This window comes from Ammospiza nelsoni, chromosome 8 (assembly GCF_027579445.1).
Source record: "Ammospiza nelsoni isolate bAmmNel1 chromosome 8, bAmmNel1.pri, whole genome shotgun sequence".
In the NCBI taxonomy this organism is placed as follows: Eukaryota; Metazoa; Chordata; class Aves; order Passeriformes; family Passerellidae; genus Ammospiza; species Ammospiza nelsoni.
This window is the reverse complement of record NC_080640.1, coordinates 4,902,221-4,924,619: the sequence shown is the minus strand read 5'-3', so window position 1 is coordinate 4,924,619 and position 22,399 is coordinate 4,902,221. Positions and strand designations below refer to the sequence as shown.

The following is a 22,399-nucleotide window of genomic DNA, read 5'->3' as shown; positions in this document are numbered from 1 at the left end:
GACCATTTCAGTCACATTCTGAGGGAACAATTCTCTCCATCTGTGCAAACCACTCTTTGTGCTCCTTTTCTGACATCCCTGTGGGGACTGTACATACAGGTACTGTTACTGCTGGCTCTGATGCTGGTTTTGGTGCTGTGGGTACCTGCTACAGGATTGAAGCATTTACTAAAGCCAAAAGACCAGCCACAGGATATCAGTGCCTGATCAGCATCTATTTGGGGTAAATATCCACCATGAGAAGAAAGATAAGATTATTAAACCCTTACAGGTTAGTGATCAATGAGTTTCAGGTTTCTATCCTGTTCTAGCTAAATGCAAAGGAATGAGTTTGCAAGGGGAAACACAAGATCACCACCCTTCATGAAAGATCCCACCTACACTAACTGCAAATCCATTCACAAGCACTCAGAGGCTGGATTAATCATTGTTCTCTGAATCAGACAGCCTTTCTGAGGGCAGTTCCAGGAGCAACTCCAGAATGAGGAATTGCAACTTGGGTTTCTCCACAAATCCAGCATTATCTGAGTTCATACACTGGACCCCGTTTGGAACCACACTTGCACTCCAACCCTGAGGTGGAGACTTGTAGGATGCCAGCCCCCACAGGAATCTCCTCTCTCCTCCCTCAAGGCAGCTCTCTGCCCATGGGCCAAGCCAAGCCTCTGCTTCCTCTCCCCAGCACAAAGCCATTGCTTAGGGGGTCCTGTGCTCTCTGAAATCCTGGAAGCTGAACATTCCTAACTCCAGTTTGCTCCATGGGATGGAGGAGGAAGGCTGAGTGCTGGCTGCTCTTTCAGAAGATCAGGAAGAGCCAAGCAGGTGTGGCAGAACACCTCTGCTCATTAATGTCACACACCAGGCATCCATGGGCCAGGAGCTGAGCAGGCTCCACCAGCTGCACATCACTTTGGGCTCCTCTCTGCACAAATGAGGCACTGTGTGCTGTTTACAGCCAGTTCAGAAGTGCTGCTCAGCTGTCATGTTCCACTTAAACAGACACACAGACAAACCCCTCCAATCATCACCTCCTGGGTGATTCACACATGCCAAGGTAGAGCCCACAGCAAGTTAGGGATGATGCTCTCCTCCTAAACGCTGCAAAATCACAAGATGCTTGAAGGCTGGAAGGATTAACATCACTGACATGAAACAGTAAGAGATAAAGTCCATCCCTGGCAAGAACACTTGATAAAGAACAGGAGCCTCTCAGGCAGACCTGCAGAACAGCTCATGGATCAGACAGCACTACCAGTACCGATGGTATCACACCTTACAAATTTTGGCATCTTTTAGCCAGTAGGCATTAGCCAACAAATGGCTCATGCTGCTCCATGTTCCAGTACAGCAGGAGTCTCCATGTGCAGCATTTCCTACTGGCCCAACACTACCTGAAGAAATAATTTTGGTGGGCAAAGCTCAAAGGGGCATTGCTACAGCTGGAGGTCCAGTGAAGCTGGCACAGGAACCTGGGGCCAACCTCGATCACCATTACCTAAGCTCCCTTTGTCCTTTAATTTAGAAGCCCTTTACACAAATTTGAGGCACTTCTTGCTGCTGTTGTGTCTCTCACCCAGCTCTGCTCTGGTTTTTGGGCAGTACCAGCAGTCAGCAGGGAGTGAGACAGCAGGGAACCAGACTCCACATATCCCTGCTGTCACTGAAAACTTTCACAAGAAGTTAAACATTTGAACATTTTAAAAGAATTTTAATGCTAAAGATTAAAGTTCTGTCACATATTTCAAAGCAGAGCCCATAGCAAACCCTCTGTCACTCCACCCAACCTCCTTGAGACACTCAAGCCCTTCTACTCACCAAGGGCAGCCAAGTTAAAGGCAGTGCCTTTTAAAAATCTTTACAGAAGTTAAGCAGGTGTGTTCAAACTCTTTGTCCTTGGCTTCACAACCTTCACCTCTAATTTTAAGTAATGGCACTGCTTCCCAAGCAGGCAAAGCTCCCACTGATGTTACCCATCTGTCTCCTTGGATAGCTCTACAGCAGAGCTTCAGCTCTCTGTCCTAGCTGCATTTTAGCTAAAGAATCCATCTCTGCACACCTTTACACCTCTTCCTCACAGGGGAAGAGACAGCAAGCAAGACTGACCTATTTGGCTTGATACGAAGCCCACTGATGTCAATGAAAACAGTACCAAAAAAAATACTAAAAATTAGAATCAGAACTAGTTAAAAGTTCTTTCTAGGTAAAGTTATTTCAAATCACACATATATCTGAGGGTTAATAGAGACAGGGACATCCAGCAAGCCTGAGGCTACGGCAGGAAACATGAATGCTCTTGTTTTAAAACATTAAATTATCAACAGGGTTTTAAGACCAGTTTGTCCTTAAAAGCAAGGCCCTATTGTCAGGCTGACAGCGTGGGCTTCATCAGGAGCAGAAAAAGTCATAGCAGCAAGAGTTGTACAACACTAATCTTGGAGCTCCCTTGCAGTGTCCCTCACACAGTGCATGCATAAGCAAATGCTTCATACATGTCTGAACAAAGGGTGGAGAGGCCTTATTTTAGTGTGAAAAAATTATGGCAAACAGAACAATGAGAGGCTACAATTTTCATTGATATTCTTTTCAGGGTACCCTAAAAGAAAAAGGCTACGAGAGAATATGAAAAACAGCTTGTGACTTCTCACAGACAAGTGGTAAAATTTTATTGTTCTGGCTGTTCCCAGAGACTGCATTAATTTTTACACCCAGAGATATCATCCTTTGTGCTGTGCACAGCTCCCAGCACTCAGCTGCTGTGTAATAACCAGAGACAATGCTGGGTCCAGCATCACTGGAATGGGCTCTCCAGCAGGCTCTGCCAAAGGTTTACTGCATGCCTGGCACACAGCATCCCTCCCACAGGGATGATGTCCTCTCCCAGCTGCAGTGGCTTCACCAGTGCACCCAGGGATGCCATAAAGCACACAGGGGGAGTTATTATTTCTGCTGGTATTGTGACCCAGCTACAGATTTCTCATCTGCCAAATTCCCTTGCCTGAAAACAGCTCTCTGCCTTTAAAGTAAAATGGAAAAGATTATGTAAAGCTTTTAAAAGCACTCCTGACATTTCTACACTTCTCTCCCCCCTTTTCTTACACAGCACACTCGCTCTATTGAGCAATGCAGGTGTGAAATTATTGGAAGCACTGTGGAATTCACCCTTCCCCAGCTCCCTGCCAGACACAGCCAACCAGCAGCTGACTGTGCAGGTCTCAGGGTAGGAAAGAAGCTCCAGCAGCCAGAATTTCAGTGCTGGACAGTCCTGGCTCAGCCTCATGATATATCTGTGTCAGCCCCCACTGAGCCCTTTGAGCTTCCCTTCCCTGGTGGTGAAGTCTGGAGACATCCCTCCATCAGCACCACATTCCCTTCTGCAACACACAATCCACTTCAGGTGCTGTAGCCTGCTCATGGGAAGACCCTGACTATACATATTTGTCATTTTATTTCCAGTACTTTGGGTAAATCCAAGTAAATTTCACAAGATGCAGCAACGTTCATAGGCCGGCTATGCTTGGACACAAACTTGGTGCTCCAGAACTGCAAAGTTAATTTATTAACTTTCCACAGCTCTTCTCCTGGTCCTGGCTGGGGTAGGTAGTTTTCTTCCTAGCACTGGTACAGTGCCCTGTCTGGATTAAAGATGAGAATAATGTTGAGAACACAGTGATGGTTTGGTGGTTGCTGAGCAGCGCTCACACTCTGTCAAGGACCTGTCAGCTCCTCCTGCCCTGCCAGGGGGGAAAACTGGGGACAAAAGGAGCTGAGGAGGGGACACAGCCAGGACAGCTGACCCCAGCTAACCAAAGAGATATTCCAGACCAAATACTCAGTGCATAAATTGTGGGGAAAGCTGGCCAGGAGCCACTCAGGCACTGGCTGAGCACCGGTCAGTCAGTGGTGAGCAATTGTTTTTCATTTGCTTCACCTGACTTTCCCAAGTTTTATCTCTCTCTCTTTTCCTTATTTTCTTTTTCATTATTACCCTCATATTTAGACTATTAAACTGTTCTTATCTCAACCCATGAGTTCTCAGTTCTGCCCTTCTCTCCCCCATCCCATGGTGAGGAGTAAGCAAGAGTCATGCAGGCGCTTGGTTGCCTGTTGGAAATAATCCACACCATTCCTGCAGCCCTATTTTCCTGCCTTTCAGCAAAAATGGACAAGTTCCTAGGAAGAAGAGACAGGAGCACCACCAACAGCCCCTGGCTGAGCAGCAGGTGCCAGAACTGCTTTCTGAGAAAATGTCACTGAAAAGCAGTTGGGGCAGTAAAACCCATTCACTGGGATATTCACTCAAATATAGAGATAGGTATGCTCATAAATACCCTAGGTGCACAAATATCAAAGGAAAGCAACTGCGGGAATGAAATAATATTGCTTGGTAATGCACATAATCCAACTCAATAGCAGAAACAGTGCTGCAGGTATAAACACTAAGGGATGCATGGAGATTCACTTATAAATTCAGAATGCAAAACAATTGATGCTTTGATCACCTTATTTGTGATGGTGATTAAAAACCTCCTAAAAGGATATGCAATTTTAGACTTTTATAAGCATCTTGTAAAAATTATAAATTGCTTTATTCCAAGTAATATACTGTCATGTTGGGTTCTTCCTTTTGCTAAAGTTCTGACAACATCAGTGTTTCACTTTCATGAAAAGTCAACAATTTCAACATATTCATGCTACCTTTCAAAGAACAATCTGAAAAAAATAAACTCAGTATCTTAAATTTACAGAGCAGCTCAATATTCAAATGTGTTTACCAAGCTCTGATTTTTAACGTGCTTTTTTATGTTTAAATGGAACAACAGCTGTGGAAGCTGCACCACAGGAACGGTAGCAATCCAAAAATGACATAATGGCTTAAAACCCTCAAAAACTGTAAATCACAGCCACCTCTGGATGTCAGGTCACACAGAGTGGTCTGCAGAGCAGAGAGGGGAGAGGAGACCAACACTAACATTCGAAGTGCAACCTTTTTCTTCATTAGACACAGAATTTTACAGTTTACTGCTTTATTTGTGCTTTTCTACTGCCAGATTCCTCTCACCTTTCTCACCTTGGTAACAGCCCTTAACTTTGTTTTTCTCCTGGATTGTAAACCTTGTGTTTGTCTTCAATATGTCATCACCCAGCCTGTATCACAGTTCATTTCACAATTTTTCTATACTTATAATAATTTGTTTAGCTTGGGTTTTTTTCTGTATTTTTAATACATAGCTTTATCAATTTACTGCCAATTACACTTCCATTTTTTCACTAATAAAGCTGTGAGAAAAGCCTGGCTCAGGTCAGAAAGCCCCTCCTGTTAGGCACAGATATGGCTTTTGACACGTGCCAAGTGCACACTAACAAGGCAACGATCCTCTGTTTGCATCTTCAGACAACTCCTGCAAATTCCTACTTGCACTTCCACAAGTAGGATACAACACAAATTAGAAGGCATGATTAAAAATTATAATAACAGAGCTGAAACAATATCCTGTTCATCACTCATCAAAAGAAAGAGAAATAACTGCCTTGGGGCTGTAATAAGACAGAAAGTGGGACAGGGAGACCAGTCCTCCCCAGCAGACTCTGCAGGAAGCATTCCAAACATGACAAATTCACTGTTCACCCAGCAGATGAAGTAATGACACCAGTATTTGTCCATAAAGTGCAATTTAGCCAGACTACTCCAATGAAATCAGAAGCTTTAATGCTATAAAACTATAGGGTTGGAATATTTTTACCTTATTAAGGAAGTGGAGGGGGGGGGAACCCATAAGCTTTCATTTTGCCCGAGCTGAACCATCACAGTGTGGGCTTTGTTTTCGGGAGCGAACCGCACAGCCCCCAGCGCTAAACAATTTGCGTAATTCCTCCCGAGAGGCACACACCTTGCCAAAAGCCTGGTGCCAGGTGTAAAGTCCACACTCTGGGCTTATCAGCACATTAAATGAGAGCATCTTCCCTCTCAGCCTAAGCAGATACCCGAGGGCAGGCATCAGCCTGGATTCCTTCGCGCTTTCTGGCCCTGCCTCGTCTTGCCCCGCGCCGCGAGCGCCGGGGTGAAGACATCAAGCCAAAGCTTGTCCTTGTAAAGAGCCAGTCAACAACTACAGCAACATCTGCCAGAAATGCAAGTTTAGGCTTGGTTCTAATACCTGCCCTTAACTCCTGCCAGACATTAATGATGCAACACCCAAAGCATGTTATTGAGTTGGTGTCAGTTCCTTTTTTCGTATGTAACCCGAATCCTAAAAACAATTCTTTGGAAATTAAGGGGAGGGCTGCGCTGGAGTCAAACTAATTCTGAACTTTATTTCAACAAGCCTCAGCAAAAGGCAAACAGCAATCCATATGTTTCTGTGAATTTGGGAATGACAAAATGGAAACATATATTTAAAAAAAAAAAGTGCTCATGCCATGTTCGCAGCTAGAGACTGGGAGAGCACATGAAAGTCCAAAAATAAAACTTGACTAGAAGCAAAAGCAGAAGTTTTTCCTTCTGTCTAAACGAAGGGAAACATAAACAGTGAAGAACCAATAGCAGAATGTCGATTCTGTTTTAGCAAGATTTTTAATGGCATGCTGTAAAACAACAAGAACAAAATTTATCCTATAGCAAATAGGGTATCTTATAATATCCTAAAATTTATCCCCTAAAACCACCAAGAGTTCAGAATAACTGTTTTTCTGCACAGTAAAATCACTCATACATGAGATTTCTTAGGCACAAGCTTTAAACTGAGAGTCATTTAAAATGCTTTCTGGGTGAGAAGTTACTCTCACACTGGTTTTATATGAAAATATGAATTACTGTTAAGGGACAGCTGCATGGTGCTCTGCCACCCCTGGAGCTCACTCCTCAGCAAAGAGAGCCAAAGGCATGGCTATTAGGCAAATTAGGAACTGTTTAAAGTACTGCTAACCTGGCTGAAAAAGGGCTTCTTTTGGGAAAAATATATTTGCAAAATATATTTTTATATATATTCATTTTAATAGCAAACAGCAGGGTCATCATATATTCTTTGTAGAGGTGTTGTGCTATAGCAGCTGCTTATAAATCTCAGTAAATGAGGTAATGTGGCAAACTTCACCTGAAACCAAACCATCTTTTGTCTCCCAGGATGACAACATTAAATAGGGCAGAAATGGTTACCTGGAGCAGGACTGCTCAAAGAGTAACCTTCTTTTTCTTCTGCCGTTAAAACCCAAATTCAATTAGCTCCTCCATGCTCAAACAGAACTGCTGCTGCTGAAATTGTACTCCAGCAATAATTGCCATCCAAGAGTGATCTAATTATATACAAGTCTCAGTGGCTGCATTCCCACGTTGCTTCCTACAACCCGGATTCACTACAATGCAACTCATAAGTGAAAACCACCTCGTTTTCAGCCCTTCTCCCTCAAGGTTGCATGACTTTATAAATGTGTACTGAGAATGGAGTTAGTCTATTAGTAAGCTTGCCATAAAAACCCAAGTTTCTACCTACTGTTAAATACAAAGGAGGAGAAAAGGCACTTCAGCTGCATGTAAAAAACCAGCTAATGGGCTGAGCTATACAAGGGAAAGAAAGTTCTTTTAATTAAGGTACTGGATTAGGATTCAAAGACCAGCTTTGCTTCTTGGCTCTGTCACCAGCTTCCTGTGTGACCCAGGGCAAGAAATTTCATCACTCCTCAGCTCGGGTTTTCATCTCTAAAATGGACAGTGACATTTCCCTCTCCTGGCCTTGCTGTATTTCTGTTGTAAGCAATTCCTGCGTGCTGGCATGTTGCCCTGGACAATAAGTATCCAATATTAATTGAAGCCTCCGTGCACTACTCTAATAAAAAGCTAAAATTGACTCATCTCCCTTTCACAGCATCCTGTGGAGTCTTGTTATCACCACCATTTGCCACTACTGCAAACACATCTGAGTCCCTGAGCAAAGCCCTGCTTCAATCCCCACTTGGAAATGGAGAAGGGAGGAAAAGGCCATTGACTGGGGTATCCCAAACATTCAAAGAGTAACTTTGTCCAGCACAGAACATCCTGGCCAACTGGAATGGGCCATTCCCTGCTAACACAGTCACTGTGCACAAGTATCCTGTGCAGCAGAGAGGCTGCCAATGACTTGCTGCTTTTTTTTTCTCCTGTATTTTCTACTCTCACTGTAAAAGAAAAAAAAAAAAATCAGTGCAAGGGTTTTGCCAGGTCTGTAAATTTGAACAAGACCATCTGAGCTGACTCTTAAGAGTTCTTGCAAGTAATTACAAGGTAAAAATGAGAATACTTCACACCTACATTCTGACTGAAAACTTCTCAGCCCTGCTGGCTCCAGGCTTTTAATTGTCAAAAGAGTTCAAGGTTTGGAAAGTTATTGGCATATTCCTAACTAGCATTGTGTCACTATTTGGCACGATTTTTGCTGGGATACCTCCCAACTCTGTGACATAATCAGAGGGTTCTCTACATTACACCATATAGTCAGATGCTCGTGTTAGTGTAATATGTTACCATGTTTAATACCATTTGCTATTACTTACACTTAATCAGCTCTGGAACCAGTTAAACCATATAGGAAAAGTAATTTCAGAGGCTTTCAACTGACAGTTTTCTACACAGAACTTGACCTAAAATTACGACCTGAAGTTCGTAAGATGCGGTCTACGCAGGCAATTGCCTCTAAACAAACATTCATAACTCTCCACAACCCTGTGGGAACAGAAAATCCATAGGAAAACAGAAAAAGGGAACTGAAAATTCATAGGAAAACAGAAAAAAAAAAGGGCATAAAGGTAACTCTGTAGAACTGTCTCAACTAGAAAAACTGTCAGAGTTTCCCCTTCTGGCCAGCCTTAATTTACTGCTTCAGCAATTTTATGCTCCACAATTACTGCAAAGCTCCAGCCACAGAGGAATGGCTGAGCACTCCAACATCAACCCCCCTTTAGGTTAAAATCCCAATCTATTGAGAGATTCACACTAAACTCACCCCAAGGTGCACATTCCCATGCACAGGTTTTCAAACAGACTCACAACTATACCCTCGAACTCATCAAATGAATTTTTTTTTTTTAAATGGTGAAATTACTAAGTATGCAGGACTCCAAAACTCAGGCTGTGACTTGCAAAAATTATTTTTGGACTCCTAGTTTCATTTCTTACAGGACACAAGCAGGGTCCTCCGTGCCATCAGCTGGGTACCCACCACCCCAAACCTCTCATCACTTTTGAAAACCCCATTATTTACTTTCCTGCCTCTCTATAGGAAAGGACTAGACATTTAAATAAATTACATAATCCTTACTACCATTCCATTCATTCATGCAGGTCGCTATAATTTACTGCCAGGAAAAATAAACTTCTGCAAAATATTCCTCAATGCAAGACATTCAAAAGGCTCAAAGCAGGAGAGGAGGTGAGAGGGCTTCTAACAAATATTTGCTCAAGTGACTGCATCATCCATGAACACATTTGCTAGGGGGAAAAAAAAAACGGGTGAAGAAATTTATGGTCAACATGAAACACGCCAGGCTGGGACAGGAAAACGAAGAGGGGGTAGAGAAGGGGAATTTTTAACCAGTTTCATCTCAGCAAGGAAAGGTTTTTAGAGCCTGGCAAGCCCCTGCAGGCAGCCTGAGCCCTGCAGGGTGAGGTGGCCAGCAGAGGACCACACCATACAGAACTCAGCTCACTGCAGCAACTGACACCCATCCCGGCAGCTGTTGCTGCTGCGCCCTCCATAAATTCTGTTTAAACAAGTGTTCAAACAGAAATGGCTTTGCCAGCTCACCTCAACCATACCCAGAGCTCACCCTGTGACCAAATACTGCCATGGCCATGGAAATGCTCACTGCTTTCAGTGCTGGCTGCCCAAACTCGAGTACAGGTGAGCTGGATGGTTCATGGGCTCTGAAGGATGAGGGCTGATGGTGGGGCTGTGGTCTGATGGCATCCTCATCCCAAAGTCATCTTTCTACTCCTCTGCTCCACAAAGACTAGCTCTCTTTGGCATTTTCACAGGGAATGTTTCCCTTTTGTGCCATCCAAGAAGCTGGCACTTGTTTTCTCTTGGATTTGGGTGTTTATGCAGATTTAGGTGGTCTCAGACAGAAAGAAGACACCAAAGACCATCTAAAACAATGCACAAGTGATATATTTTTACTCATGTAAAACCAGTCAACAACTAGGGAAATTAACATTTTGTCAGCGTTTAAGCCCTATAAGCCCTTACAGTAAGGTATAACACCTACAGTAAGATATTCCACAAAGAATCTACGGAGTTGGGCTGTCACCAGCAAAATAGCATACAATAATCAAATTAATTTTTGCTTTCAGTAGTGATTGATCAAAAGTCCTACTGACAGAGGTTGTAATGCTCAGATCACCTCACAAAGGTGGAGAGAGCAAAGCCCATTCAAGACACACTTCAGAAACCATGGCTCAGATCCCTGAAGGTCCTATAAGAAAAGCCACACTGGTTATTTTGGACAGCAATGCCTTCAAAGTCAATAAAATTGCTCACGCCCATCAAGGCTAATCAGCAAGACTAGTGGTGAACAGAAATTATTTCTGAGATTTCAAGCTCTAATTTAGCTAACCACTTAAATAAATATCTGTAAGCCTTATTAAAGTCAACAGGATTTAGGTATTAATAAGGTAATATTATTAAGCCTGTGTTTAATAGTCTTGTGTAATCACAGCTTTGCTGCTACTTAAAAATTCATACAGCTGTTTAGAATTTGTCCTCAGGTAAAACACTTCTGAATTTTTATCATCTGTGTTTTGGGGACTGCTCAGAGCCCACCCAACAGGCTCCAGTCAGATTTCAGATTTTAGACTGCTGTGAATGCAAACTGCCTTTCCTGAAGCTCCAGATCTGCTCAAGCTGCAAAGTCAATATCTAGCTTTTCATTTAAAAAAAATTCATTTCAGTTATAATACTATAATAACAGGACTCTAAAGGATTGCTTGACAGCTTTCATAACTGCAGTTATTAAAGTCTGTGTTAGTACAATTGTACAAGTAATAATTAAATTGTAATACTAATGATTAAAGTTGCATCAGCATGTATTATTTGGTCGTCATGGCAAACTTGTGGGTGGATGTTGCACATGGATATTACACTTTTTGCCAAGGCAGAGGTAGATTAATCCTACAGGCACGAGTGAGACAGATGAATGTATAAAGTTATGCAGCAATTGGCCGTGCAGTGAAATCTTATCTTTGGAGCGCTGTGAAATCATCTCCAAAATAAACGCGGAACGCATCAGCTCAGTTCCAAATGCTTTCATAGAGAAAGTCATTGGTGAAAAGCAGTGTCCAGCCCACGGGAGCTGCACTTACCAACCACGTCCAGGTGGTAGGTGTGGTTGATGGAGCCGTACTGGTTCTCCACTATGCACGTGTAGTTCCCTTTGTCCGACGGCACCACGCTCTCCATGATGAGGCTCCAGTGCTGGTTACGGACCTGGGGGATGCAAACAGACACGCTGGGATCTTCTCAAGCAGAGTTTTACCCTCTCCCCTTCCAAAGGAACTGTTCCCTGGATAATTATCCTTGTGTAATCCACAGCTGGAAGCCTCTTCTGCACTTGTCTGACAGTTCTGGATGCTGAAATGATTTATGCTTGATCCAGGACAGCATGGCTGCAGAGTGAAAGCTTTCACAGCTGTAAATCTACCTGGCCCCTGCTCCAAGCACTGCAGATGTCAGTGCACACTCAGTCCTCCCAGGCTGAGCAGGATGGCACCAATTAGCAGTGAGACAACTGGGCTTTACCTTTCAATCCACTCCAAAGTGAATGCACACCCTCAGGGTATTCCCCATCTGTCTCCAGACAGACACCTGGTAATAAATACCCATCAGCAAGACAGGATGGACATGATCTCCTAAACATCTAAGTCTTCATCCTTCCTAAAAGCTCAATGACACAGCTCACATTTTAGAGATACTGAGGGGTGATGTTTGGGACTCCTGCCCCAGACTTCCTGCTGCTCTGGGGTACCCCAAGAAAGAAATGAATCCTAGAATCATGCTGCTTCATGAAAAATGCCTGAAAAAAATCCTCATGGAAACAGAGCATAAGGATACACATTTATCTCACAGAATGCCTCTCAGACAGAATTTATTGAAGGTACTGATTCTGTTCCCATTTGAACTCCAAAGGAGCACTGGCTTTGGTCTCACAGAAAATAGGATCCAGCCCAGTACTGGAAGGATACAGAGCCATCCTTTACATACATTTATTTCCTGCATCAGAATTTGGCTCCCAAAATGACCTTTTGCTGGCTATGGACTAATTCCTTGTTTTAGCATTACATTTTTGACAAAGTGCTCAGAAAGCTTAACATTCTCTGGAGCTGCAATGTACAATTCTTCAACTGCAAAGTACATATTTCAGCAAATGGAATAAAACACAATCTGCTACAGTCATTTTAATCAGCCAAATGGAAAGCAGTAATTCAGTGCTGTACACCAGAAAAATTTATGGACCATTCAGTGACGCTTCCAGTAACCATACATTCTTAAAACACCATTACAACTATAGCTATGAAATCCTGCCTTGTGCCTGACTGTTTTGCAGGTCCTTATCCAGCAGAAAAAGCTGCACAGGGCCACATCCCAGTGCCAAGAGCACTTGCTGGAGGTAAAAATGCCTTCAGTTCAAAGCTTGGAAGAGAAGTTCTCTCTATAGGCAGTTCCTGGCTTTCCTAGCTCCCCCAGCTAGTAATTATCTCAATAGCTGGATAAGTCTCTTATTGCTCAGTTGTGGACTAATAATATTAGTTAATGACTGGCCATGTGGGCTTTGAAAAGCAAAGAAAGTGTGGGCAAGACTCCAGCAGGAGAAGGTGCTAAGCTAACATCAGAGAAATGTGTGACACAGCCTCAAAATCTCCAGCCCAAACTTAAGGCTTCTCTCCTCAGCCCCTCGTGTTGTTGGTCAAACAATTATAGTGGTTTCATCAAAATGATATCTTGATTTTTCTCCACGCTGTGAAGAGCTAAGAGCTAAGAACTAGAAAGAGTTTATCAGTGTTATTTTAACATCTCGTTGTTCTGCTAAGCAATTCTGAAAGTCAAAGTTTGGGTCAGGAAGAGCTGCTGTCATAAACTGTTGGTAAATAACAAATACTACAGCTACATATTTTGAGTATTAAATACTTCTTTGTGATTTATTTTGAAGGACACTTGGTCAAAGTGGCCTGAACTTTCTGCCATTACAAGTTAAAACACACTTCTCGGAATCAGAGCAAGAGTTTTTAACCAATGTGGCTGTAAAACAGGAAGAACAGATCACAGTTCCACTAAAGTTAAAACAAATAAAAATTGCAAACAAGCTGCGGGTAATTAATTTGACAGGAAAACACAAGGAATTGTTTATGTTCAATAAGAAAACATAACTTACAGCTACAAGTGGATATACTGGATGGGAATATTAAAAAGTATTTGTGCCATTTCCCTTCTTGTAACTGCATGGACAGAGATAATATCTTTATAACAAAACAACAGCTTAAGCCACTTTGGGTTAAGCTAAACAACTTCTGCAGAGGTCCAAAGCAGTTATGACACATTGTCAGACAACTGGATTTATGGCAGGGATCTGGATCCAACGAGAGTGTTGGCTTGGTGCTTTGAGGCTACAAGTGCAGCATTGCAAAGCCCAGGAAAATCCCCCTTTGCTAGGGATGAGCAGCCTCTTGTCTCACTGAAGAGTTCCAAATTCAACATTTCATTCTCAGACATGCCACAGCGCAGCCACATCCCTGCACCCACACAGCTTGAAAAACAGGCTTTGGTAATGTGGGTTTTTATGGAAAATGCCACATCCCTTAGTCCAGGTGTTTTCCTGACTAGTTATGGACACTTCCAGCACTTTACTGGGGGGGAAATCTTCTCCATCAAAGTTTGGAGGGACAGTTAAAACCATCTCTCCAAAAGATTCCATTTCTAAACTGAATTATCAGTACCAAATGCATACAAACTGCACTCTTAAGTTATAGCTTGGAGGTGGGAAACAAACTGGAATCAAAATGCCAAGGAATATTGGTCAGAGAACTGGGAAAGGGCAAGGAATTTTTCATATAAACTTTTTGCTTTTGGAGTATCCCATAAAGAACAGTGGATAGTTCTGTTCAGTGTTGAAATGTGTGTCTTCACCGGAGAGATAATGTCATGAAAAGTTGTCAGCTAAAAATGGATCAATTTTAAACTAATCTCAAGGGAAAGAAGGATTAGAATTGAAAATACAACTCTCCACAAAAGCAGCACAGTTCAGACTGTGAGAGGTACTGCTCAGACTAGGAGAACAAGCACAGAACACCCCTGGCAAAGGCCAAAGGCTTCTGCAGTTGTTCCTGTAATGATAAATGTTCTTACTCTGTATTTACCTGGCCGAATTTAAATGTGTTTAAGACAACTGCAGTGATGAAGCTTATCCAAATGCATAGGTGCAAACACACACGTGTTAATGCTTAAACAGTACCAGCTGATAGAAGTGCATTTGCTTTCTGGGTGGTGTACAGGAAAGAAAAGGCTCCTGTGGTCTCAGAGAGGATTTAGATTATCACCTCAAAGAAAATATAAAATGCCTCTAAAGGCACAAACAAGAGTTATCATCACTTCAAAAAATCAGAGTATAAAGTATTTAGATATTCAATAACTGATCCTGTTCTCTTTATTTTAAGGAGGCTGGGTATATCTTGAAAGATCAATTTTGAAATTCACCACCCAGAATTAGTCAGAGTGCAGGAATTCCACCCTGGAAGCTATCTTGGCCAGAACATACACCCTCCTGCTGGCCTGCCCGAGTGCAAATTGACTCAAGACATTCCCCAGTCCCAGGGACAAAGTGCTACAGGCCACTATCTGATTCTGATAAAAACAATACACCATGGGATTTCTCAGTTCTTAACAGGAAAGAGGTGGCTGAGGGATTACTGGGAAGCCTCACATTTTCTTTCCTTTCTCTTTGTCCCTAAAGTCTTCAAGGGATGACTGTCTCCTGCCAGATATGGCCAGGTTTGGATCCAGTTTTCTATCCTAAATATTGTGAATATCTCCAGAAAAAATGCCTTACAGAGTGCAACACCCAGATTCAAGACAAGCTAATGTGCAAGATTTAGCATGAGCTGCTGTGACACCTGGTTAAACACAGACCAACTCTGATAGACTCAGTCCTTCCTGAGGACTCCTTCATTAAAAGTTCATTGGCATAGAGATGTCAGGAAAATACAATTCTCTCTATTCTAGTATAATTTTGCATGAGCCCACAGTGACTTCGTCCTGCCCCTCGAACAGGATGAGGACACAGCTCAAAAAAAAAAATCTGGAGTCCCTTCACTGGGAACAAGCTTCCATCTTCAAACATGATTACTCAAAGTGACAGAATATAGAATATACATGGATTTGGTTGATTTGACAATGGTAAGTAAATTCTACAAGATAATTTAAAATGTAATGTCTTTATGAGCAGCAAGAAAAGTCTGAAATCCTCAGCTGTGTGCCCTCTTTTTTCCTTTGGACTAAACAGATAGAAGAAGTTATGATTTAGAATTAGAGGTACAGACTTCACAGGTATCCAGCTGGCTTTAGGAACAGGCATCTGTGGTTCCTTCCCAGAGTACATACATACCTGGGAAATTGCATACATTTAATACATGTGACCAAAAGCTTAATTTGTGCCACTTAATGGGCACAACTCTAAATGATTTCACCCAGCTCCCTAACACAGACTAGCAGTGCCAGCACAGAGCCCCACACGAGCTGATTTACCCCACCAAAGATCCCCCTCCCAAAGCAGACACCAGGTATCTCCATCCTGCCTCTCCAGACACACATTTTCCTTCATGGCCTTCAAGAGTGATATCTTCACTTCCCCTCCATCAGATGCAAAGTGTTCAAAATAACAGCCTGGTTACTACCAGAACAGTTACTATTATTTTCCAAGACAGGATTAGTTTGGTTGGGGATTTTTTTTTTTCCTTAATTGGTGCTTTTTTTGTTTTTAAAAAAGCACTGAGAAGGGCAAAAATCACTGAATGGGAGCCAATTCGTTAACACTCCACAGCGTTATGAAAGGCAGAAGGTGTTGCCAGGTGTACACTCATAAGCAACAGAAATTTATGGTGTAAGCAAACATAGATGGAAAAGTCTACTTAGATAATTAGTGCTCATGCAGGGAGACTTTCTGGGCTCTGCTCTCTGCTAACACAAATGTTGGAAAAATTGACGCTTTCTACAGTAAATCCAGCTAGAGAGGAAAGGAGACTGAGGTTTGTCCTCCTCTGCACTGGAAAACAGATTTTGTGCACTGGCAGGGCCTGAATCAACAGCTCACAAAGCAATGGCTCAACCAAGGCAGCTCCCCAAAAATACTGCAACCATGGGGGCAAGGCAGTGGTGCGGGATGGGGGGCAGCCTCAGGACTCAGAACGGAGCTCTATTTAACAAAGACAATTAATTTGTGTCTGACAACGACAATTCATTTGTGTCTAACAACCATTGCAAGCTGCTCGGAGCAGCTCAGCACAAGCTCCAGGATGGGAATTCCAACCCTGACACAAAAGATCTGCCTTAGAAACTTCCCCTCTTGGGGGAGGAACTGCTGAGGTGTTGGGGACATGAGGAAACTGCTGAGAGAAGACCCAGACAGGAGGTGAAGGGGATTGAGAAATGGCCATGCTTGAGCAGCAATTTGCCACCAAAGTCACGCATTGCCGGCTCCTTGGAGGAGAGGGATCGGATGACCGAATCCTGACTTCTGACCTGACCCAGGCAGATACCACGAGGTTAAAGGTCTGTGCACTAACACACAGAGCAAGCTGGCCTCCCTAAAACTCTCTCTTAATCAGTAACCACCAACTCAGAATAAGACATCTAATCTGAAGCTATTTAAAATTCAAACAAACCCTTTCAAGTAATTGCTGTTACTTTCCCCTCAAATTCTTCTTCCCATTTCAGTTTCACAGGCCATAAACTCTATAGAAAATAATAACTTTTGACTTCCAAGGCTTCCTTTATTAAACTGCCTTACACTCACCAAAGCGGATGGCCATGTTTTTAACAATGCAGCCAAAAATGAATAGAGAAAAACAGTCTTAATCTGCTTTGCTAAGTCAGTCTTTAGTTTTCCAAATACGTCTCTATAAATAATCCTTAGCTGCACTGCTAGGCTAGAAGCTTAAATTTCAGAAAAAAATAAATAATTAGTGCTCAGTAAGCGCCAAAGAAACCACCCACCCTTCCCCAGAAGAAAACAACCACCTCTTTTTACTTCCACGTTTGATCCAAAGCCATTAAAATATTTTCTGTTAACTTCAGCAAGTTTTTGGTAGATTTTTGATTTTTTTTGAGAGGGAGGAAGGCTGGCTTTGGGTTGTTTGGTTGGGGTTTTTTTTAAACAGCTTTGGTCAAGAAGAGAAACCACAAAACGCCACGGTGAGCCCTTACCTTGTAGCCGCCAATGCGATGCTCCTGCTTGAACTCCTTCCCGTTCTTCAGCCAGCGCATGGTGGGCGTTGGGTTGCCCATGGCAGGGCAGCGGAACTTGACGGTGTTGGCGGCCGGCACGGCGTGGAGCCTCTTCTCCATCTTGTCCGTGTGTGTCCAGTAGGGCGCCCCTGTTCCAAAGGGACACATTCAGAAACATCAGCACTGGGAACTGAGCTCCCCCTCCAGCCCCTCGCACGGGCGCACAGAGCCGCCGGAACCCGCCTTCAGCGCGGTTTGGAAAGAGCGCAGAGTGGAGATCAGCTGCTGCAGGTGCCAGCCAGGGTTTTGCAAACGGCTCAGTCTGCTGCTCTGGGTGTTTAATTTGTGACAAAATTCCAATAATTAAACAGACAACTTTTGTTTTGCGTACGTCAAGTAAGACACGGGCACCGGGTTTTCATCAGACACTTTGGACCTCAAGCTGAGTTACTGCAATGGTTCAAATTCAGAATTTATGGCCTTCAGCTGTGAAGCCAGAGAGACCAAGACAGAAAATGGCTGGAATCATCAGCCCTTTTCACTTCTGTGAGAAGGGGGATAAAAACACCCACCAGTCTGACAGCAGCAAAAGGCTGCAGTGTGTGATGCCAAGGTGAACTGTGCATAGAAACCACAGAAATGTATTTACAAATGGAACATACTTCTGAAATCTTAACCCAAGCAGAGGAAACCAAACAAGTAAATGTGGATCACCAAAAGACATTTATCATTTTGGAGGGGTTTCCCACACTAATGAGCCTCCTGAAGTCCAAAGGGTCAGTGACATCCAAAACCATGGCATAAAGTGAGAGTGCCTCTCTCTCAACACACATTTTGGAGGTGATCATTTTCCCAGACCCTGACATGGCTCTCCTGGCTCTCCCTCACCCCTTGCCATGTCCTGGCCCAGCCTGTGCCCACATGAACATCATGACAAGCACATTTGTCATGTACCAGCAGAGGAAACACAGCAGAACAAAATTTACAGCTGCCCATATGTTTTTACCCTCACAGAAGTAAACTTGGACACACAGACCCAAAGACAAAGTTATCCCATGCTCTGGGTCCTTGCACAGCTTCATCTACATTTCTTAACGACTTCATGGCATTGCTTCAGTCATCTCACCATAACAGTTGTTTTTTTCTAAGTTAAAGATTCAAGATCTATTTAATAGTAGGAAACATTAATTTCTTTTACAATGGAGGTTTCCTGAAGCAAATCAGATTAGCGTGGAATTTTCAGGACTAGAGGGGTCCAGAAAAATAACTCCATTTCTCTCAGCCCTGTTTCATTTCCTTCATTAGCAGGCCAACACTCCACTATAAATAAATTCTTCCGTTCCTCAAATATTTATAGGAGTTCTTACAATCAGTGCAAACTCAGAAATCCTGCTACCCCCCCTCTCTAAATAAAAATACAGCTGGACAGAAAATACAGGAATAAATCCTTTAACAAAGTCTCTCTCAGTATAAAGAAAACATTCTAAAAGCAAGTCCTATAATGATGCTATGAACGATAAGTGTTTGGGTTTTTATTTTGCCCGAAGTGGCAATTAGTGTTAAAATTAATGAAGTAGAAAAGCAAAGCAAATTTATGCATGTAATCAAAATAGAAAATCAAGTAACTATTGAAAATTTAAACTGCAACACTAAGAAATTGTTACACAGACTAAAGTGAATTAGAGATGCAAGGAAAATCACTGTTAACATTATTTGCTAAAAGCAGGATCACATTAAAACAACAGAAGACTTTAAACAAAGCCAAGCAGAGGAATTAACTGCCACACGCAAGGGCCAAATTACATTACAAGTACACCAGGCAAAGGCAGAATTACATGCTGGTACTGAGGGACTATAAAAGCTGTTTTCCCTGGACTCCTCAAAATTCTCCCACTGCTGGGCCCTACTTGCAGCTCCCCCAAAGTCAAAGCAAACTGGGGCAGGTCAGAGACAACCAACCATCCAAACCAGTTGTATCAGCACCTCAGCCAGAGCAGAGGGCTGGCTTAGCCCCAGGTGGGTACTGCCAACCCAGCAAGGGTCACTCCTCACCACATCCATCGCGCCAACCTCTCTCACAGTACAGGGCACACAGAGCTCACATGCAGCCACTGTCAGCACAGCCTCTGAGCCACGAGCTCCACAGCCCATCTGTAAGGTTTTCTGTGAGCTGTTTAGGTGGCCTGGAAAGGCCCAGGGATGGCCTTGAAGAGCCGACGCTTCAAAGGACGAGGAGAGACTTCTGATCTTGTCTCGGTCTTGGTGTTTATTAATTGTTTATCTAAAAGATTTTCTTTCAGCCCGACAGAGGTCTGCACAGCAAGTCAGCCATGGGCACACTGCGAGCCCCCGGGGCGGTCACTTATCTTTATACCCGAAGTTACGTGTACAATATTTATCATTTCTCCCCAATACCTTCTACCCTTATTAACCGGTGCACTTTTAGTAATAACCAATCCCAAAGTGCCACCACCACCACAGAAGATGGAGGCCAAGAAGAAGAAGAAGAAGGACAGGACACGCCCCAATTCCTCCATCTTACTTCTTTAGACCCCCCCTGTACCAAAATCCTAAACCCTGTGTTTTACACTTTAACTAACTTATCCCTTCACCATTCACCCAGTGAATTCCTCCCAGTCCTCATACAGGTCTCATCTCCTGTGTAGGATCAAAGTCCAGCCACCAGACACTTCTGGCAACATTCCAGGATTCCCGAGCCCCCCAAGGGTGGTCTCGGCCTCTCTGCACCTCCATCCTGAGGTGCTGAGATCCCACACCCATCCATGGCAAAGCTGCCCTGCTGCCCACGGGATGGAAGGGCCAAGCTCTGGGAAGCTCCCACCAGGCTGCAGGCTGGGACCAGGGCACTGGAGTCAGCCAGGATGCAGCCACCAGCAGCTCCCCAAATAAAGCTGCTTCACACAGCCCGGTTTGGACTGTTATGGTCCAGCCCATCCTCTGGTTTTCTTGAAAATAACTATCCTTTCCATCAACAACCTGCTCCTGAAAATGCTCCAATACAACAAATGGACAGAGGGAAATCTCTTGACAGAGATGGGTGCAAAAAAGAGGCCAGGCAGATGCAGGCTGGAATGAAGAGAAGTAGCTCCATTTTGTGGAACACCTCAGCATGGGAGAAAGGTCTGTTTGGAAAGCTTCTCCTCACACAACCCTCAGCATAACCTGCAATGCTCCTAAATTACAGGTCAGCTTGGAGAAAAACATGCAGACATCACATATGGAAAGCACCATCTGAAAATGCTTCAAGACATCCTACGTTTGGCAGCTCCTCAGCATGTTTAAGAGGAAAAGGCAGCAACATCACAAACCATCACACTTGCCCTCAAATTGTGCTTTCATTCAGTGATTGATCTGATCAACACACAGCTTTCTTCTTTATAGATTAAATCATCATAACCTAAAACAACTTTTAGTGCTTCTATTTGTCTTGAGAGGAAAAACACTGAGCTTCACTGAAACTGATAATGAACAGTTAATGAGTACCAGGTGCTGACTTCTCTCACAGGCCACGTCCATCACATCCCATCACTGCCACCAGGACAGGTGATGTAGGTGCCACCACTGCTAAAAGTTCACAGTGACCACAGGGCAGACTCCAGCATGAAGCAGCAAGGAGCAGCAGGGGAACGGGTGGGAATTCCTGATTGCTCTGAGTTCTCATTAGTGAGGAAAATATCCTGCTGACCCACACTGCACACACATTACATCTAATCAGCCAAATCTCCTGCATGTGAAATTGAAATTAGGAAGCCCAGGGGACCACTTCACTTCAGGACTCTTCAGTTTTTATTTGGACTTCTCTAATACAAAGAAACACAAAAGTAGTCAACTCCAAGCCTGCCTGACAAGCTCCTCAAGCAGGCAATAGAGCGCCATAAGTGACCACATCAAACACCTCCAAGGTTTGCAGTACTATTGTATTTGACCTTTAATTAAAAAACACTTCTAGGCAACATCCAATTTTTGCTGCTCCCCTGAGTGGGTTTCCACTCTACAGGATTTGATGAATTTGAACCTTGTTTCATCCTTTCTGAAACTCTTCAAGGCATGAAAGGAACAGCATGTGGATTACATTTAGATACTTTTTGTTCTTGGTGCCAATTTACCATTGCTTGGCCCAGAAGAAATTGTTTAAAGGGCGATAAGAAAAAAAAAAAAAGTCATAAAGCCTCCAGTTGCCTGACCAGAATTCAAGGCAGAGCAGCAGCATCTTCAGGGCTACCTAGAGGTCTACAGAATAAATTAGTTGGTGGGCTTGCTTGCAACCACCACAACAGCTGCTGCCTTGCCAGTATCAGGCCAGGAGTATAGAAACCCCTCAAATTAGAGCTACCTCTCAAAATCTCAACAAGGACAAGGCAGTAAGCGCCAGCAATGTCTTTTCAATTGCTGCCAGAATGATGATCAGCACTTAAGCTTGTAAAAGCAAGTCCTTGGAGATGACCCTCCAAGATCCAAGCTAAGGTCCATCTTTAGGGTAACAAAGGGGAAATCTCGAGTTGCCAACAAAGGCATTTTGTGGAGAAAGGGGACTGTTTTGCAGTGGAACCAATCCCGCACCTTCCCCACGAGCACTAATCCCTTCAACAAAAGCTGGAAGTAATAAAAATCCATTCAGGATGCAGTCTGGAACAAATCTACCACAGTGTTTTTTCAGACAGTTAAAGTATCTGTCAAGCTGAAGGGACAGCAAACACAGAGTGAGATCTGCTCTGTGTGCCTCTCACTGAAAAATACACACAGGGCCAGTGGTCAAATGCACATGGTACACACCAGTGCCCTCCTCTCCCAAGGAGGAGCTGCTCCTCACATCTACAGAGTCACCTACAGCCTCCACTGACTCCAAGAGCAATTGTACTTTCTGGGCTGCCTTGAAAATTGCACTAGATTTCCTCAACAGCCTCTCCACCTGCATGCAGAAA

General features: G+C 43.4%; 1 protein-coding gene across 10 annotated transcripts in view; it reads right to left on the bottom strand.

Annotated features, from left to right (window-relative positions):
- FGFR2 (fibroblast growth factor receptor 2) overlaps nucleotides 1-22,399 on the bottom strand; it is an 81,158-nt gene that overhangs the window by 35,447 nt on the left and 23,312 nt on the right. For all 10 annotated transcript variants that reach the window (XM_059477641.1, XM_059477644.1, XM_059477646.1 and 7 more), the window contains 2 exons: nucleotides 17,436-17,605; nucleotides 11,327-11,450 (listed from right to left, as the gene is read on the bottom strand). In XM_059477641.1, coding sequence (XP_059333624.1) covers nucleotides 11,327-11,450; nucleotides 17,436-17,605 — 294 coding nt within the window. The remainder of the gene's footprint in view (nucleotides 1-11,326; nucleotides 11,451-17,435; nucleotides 17,606-22,399) is intronic.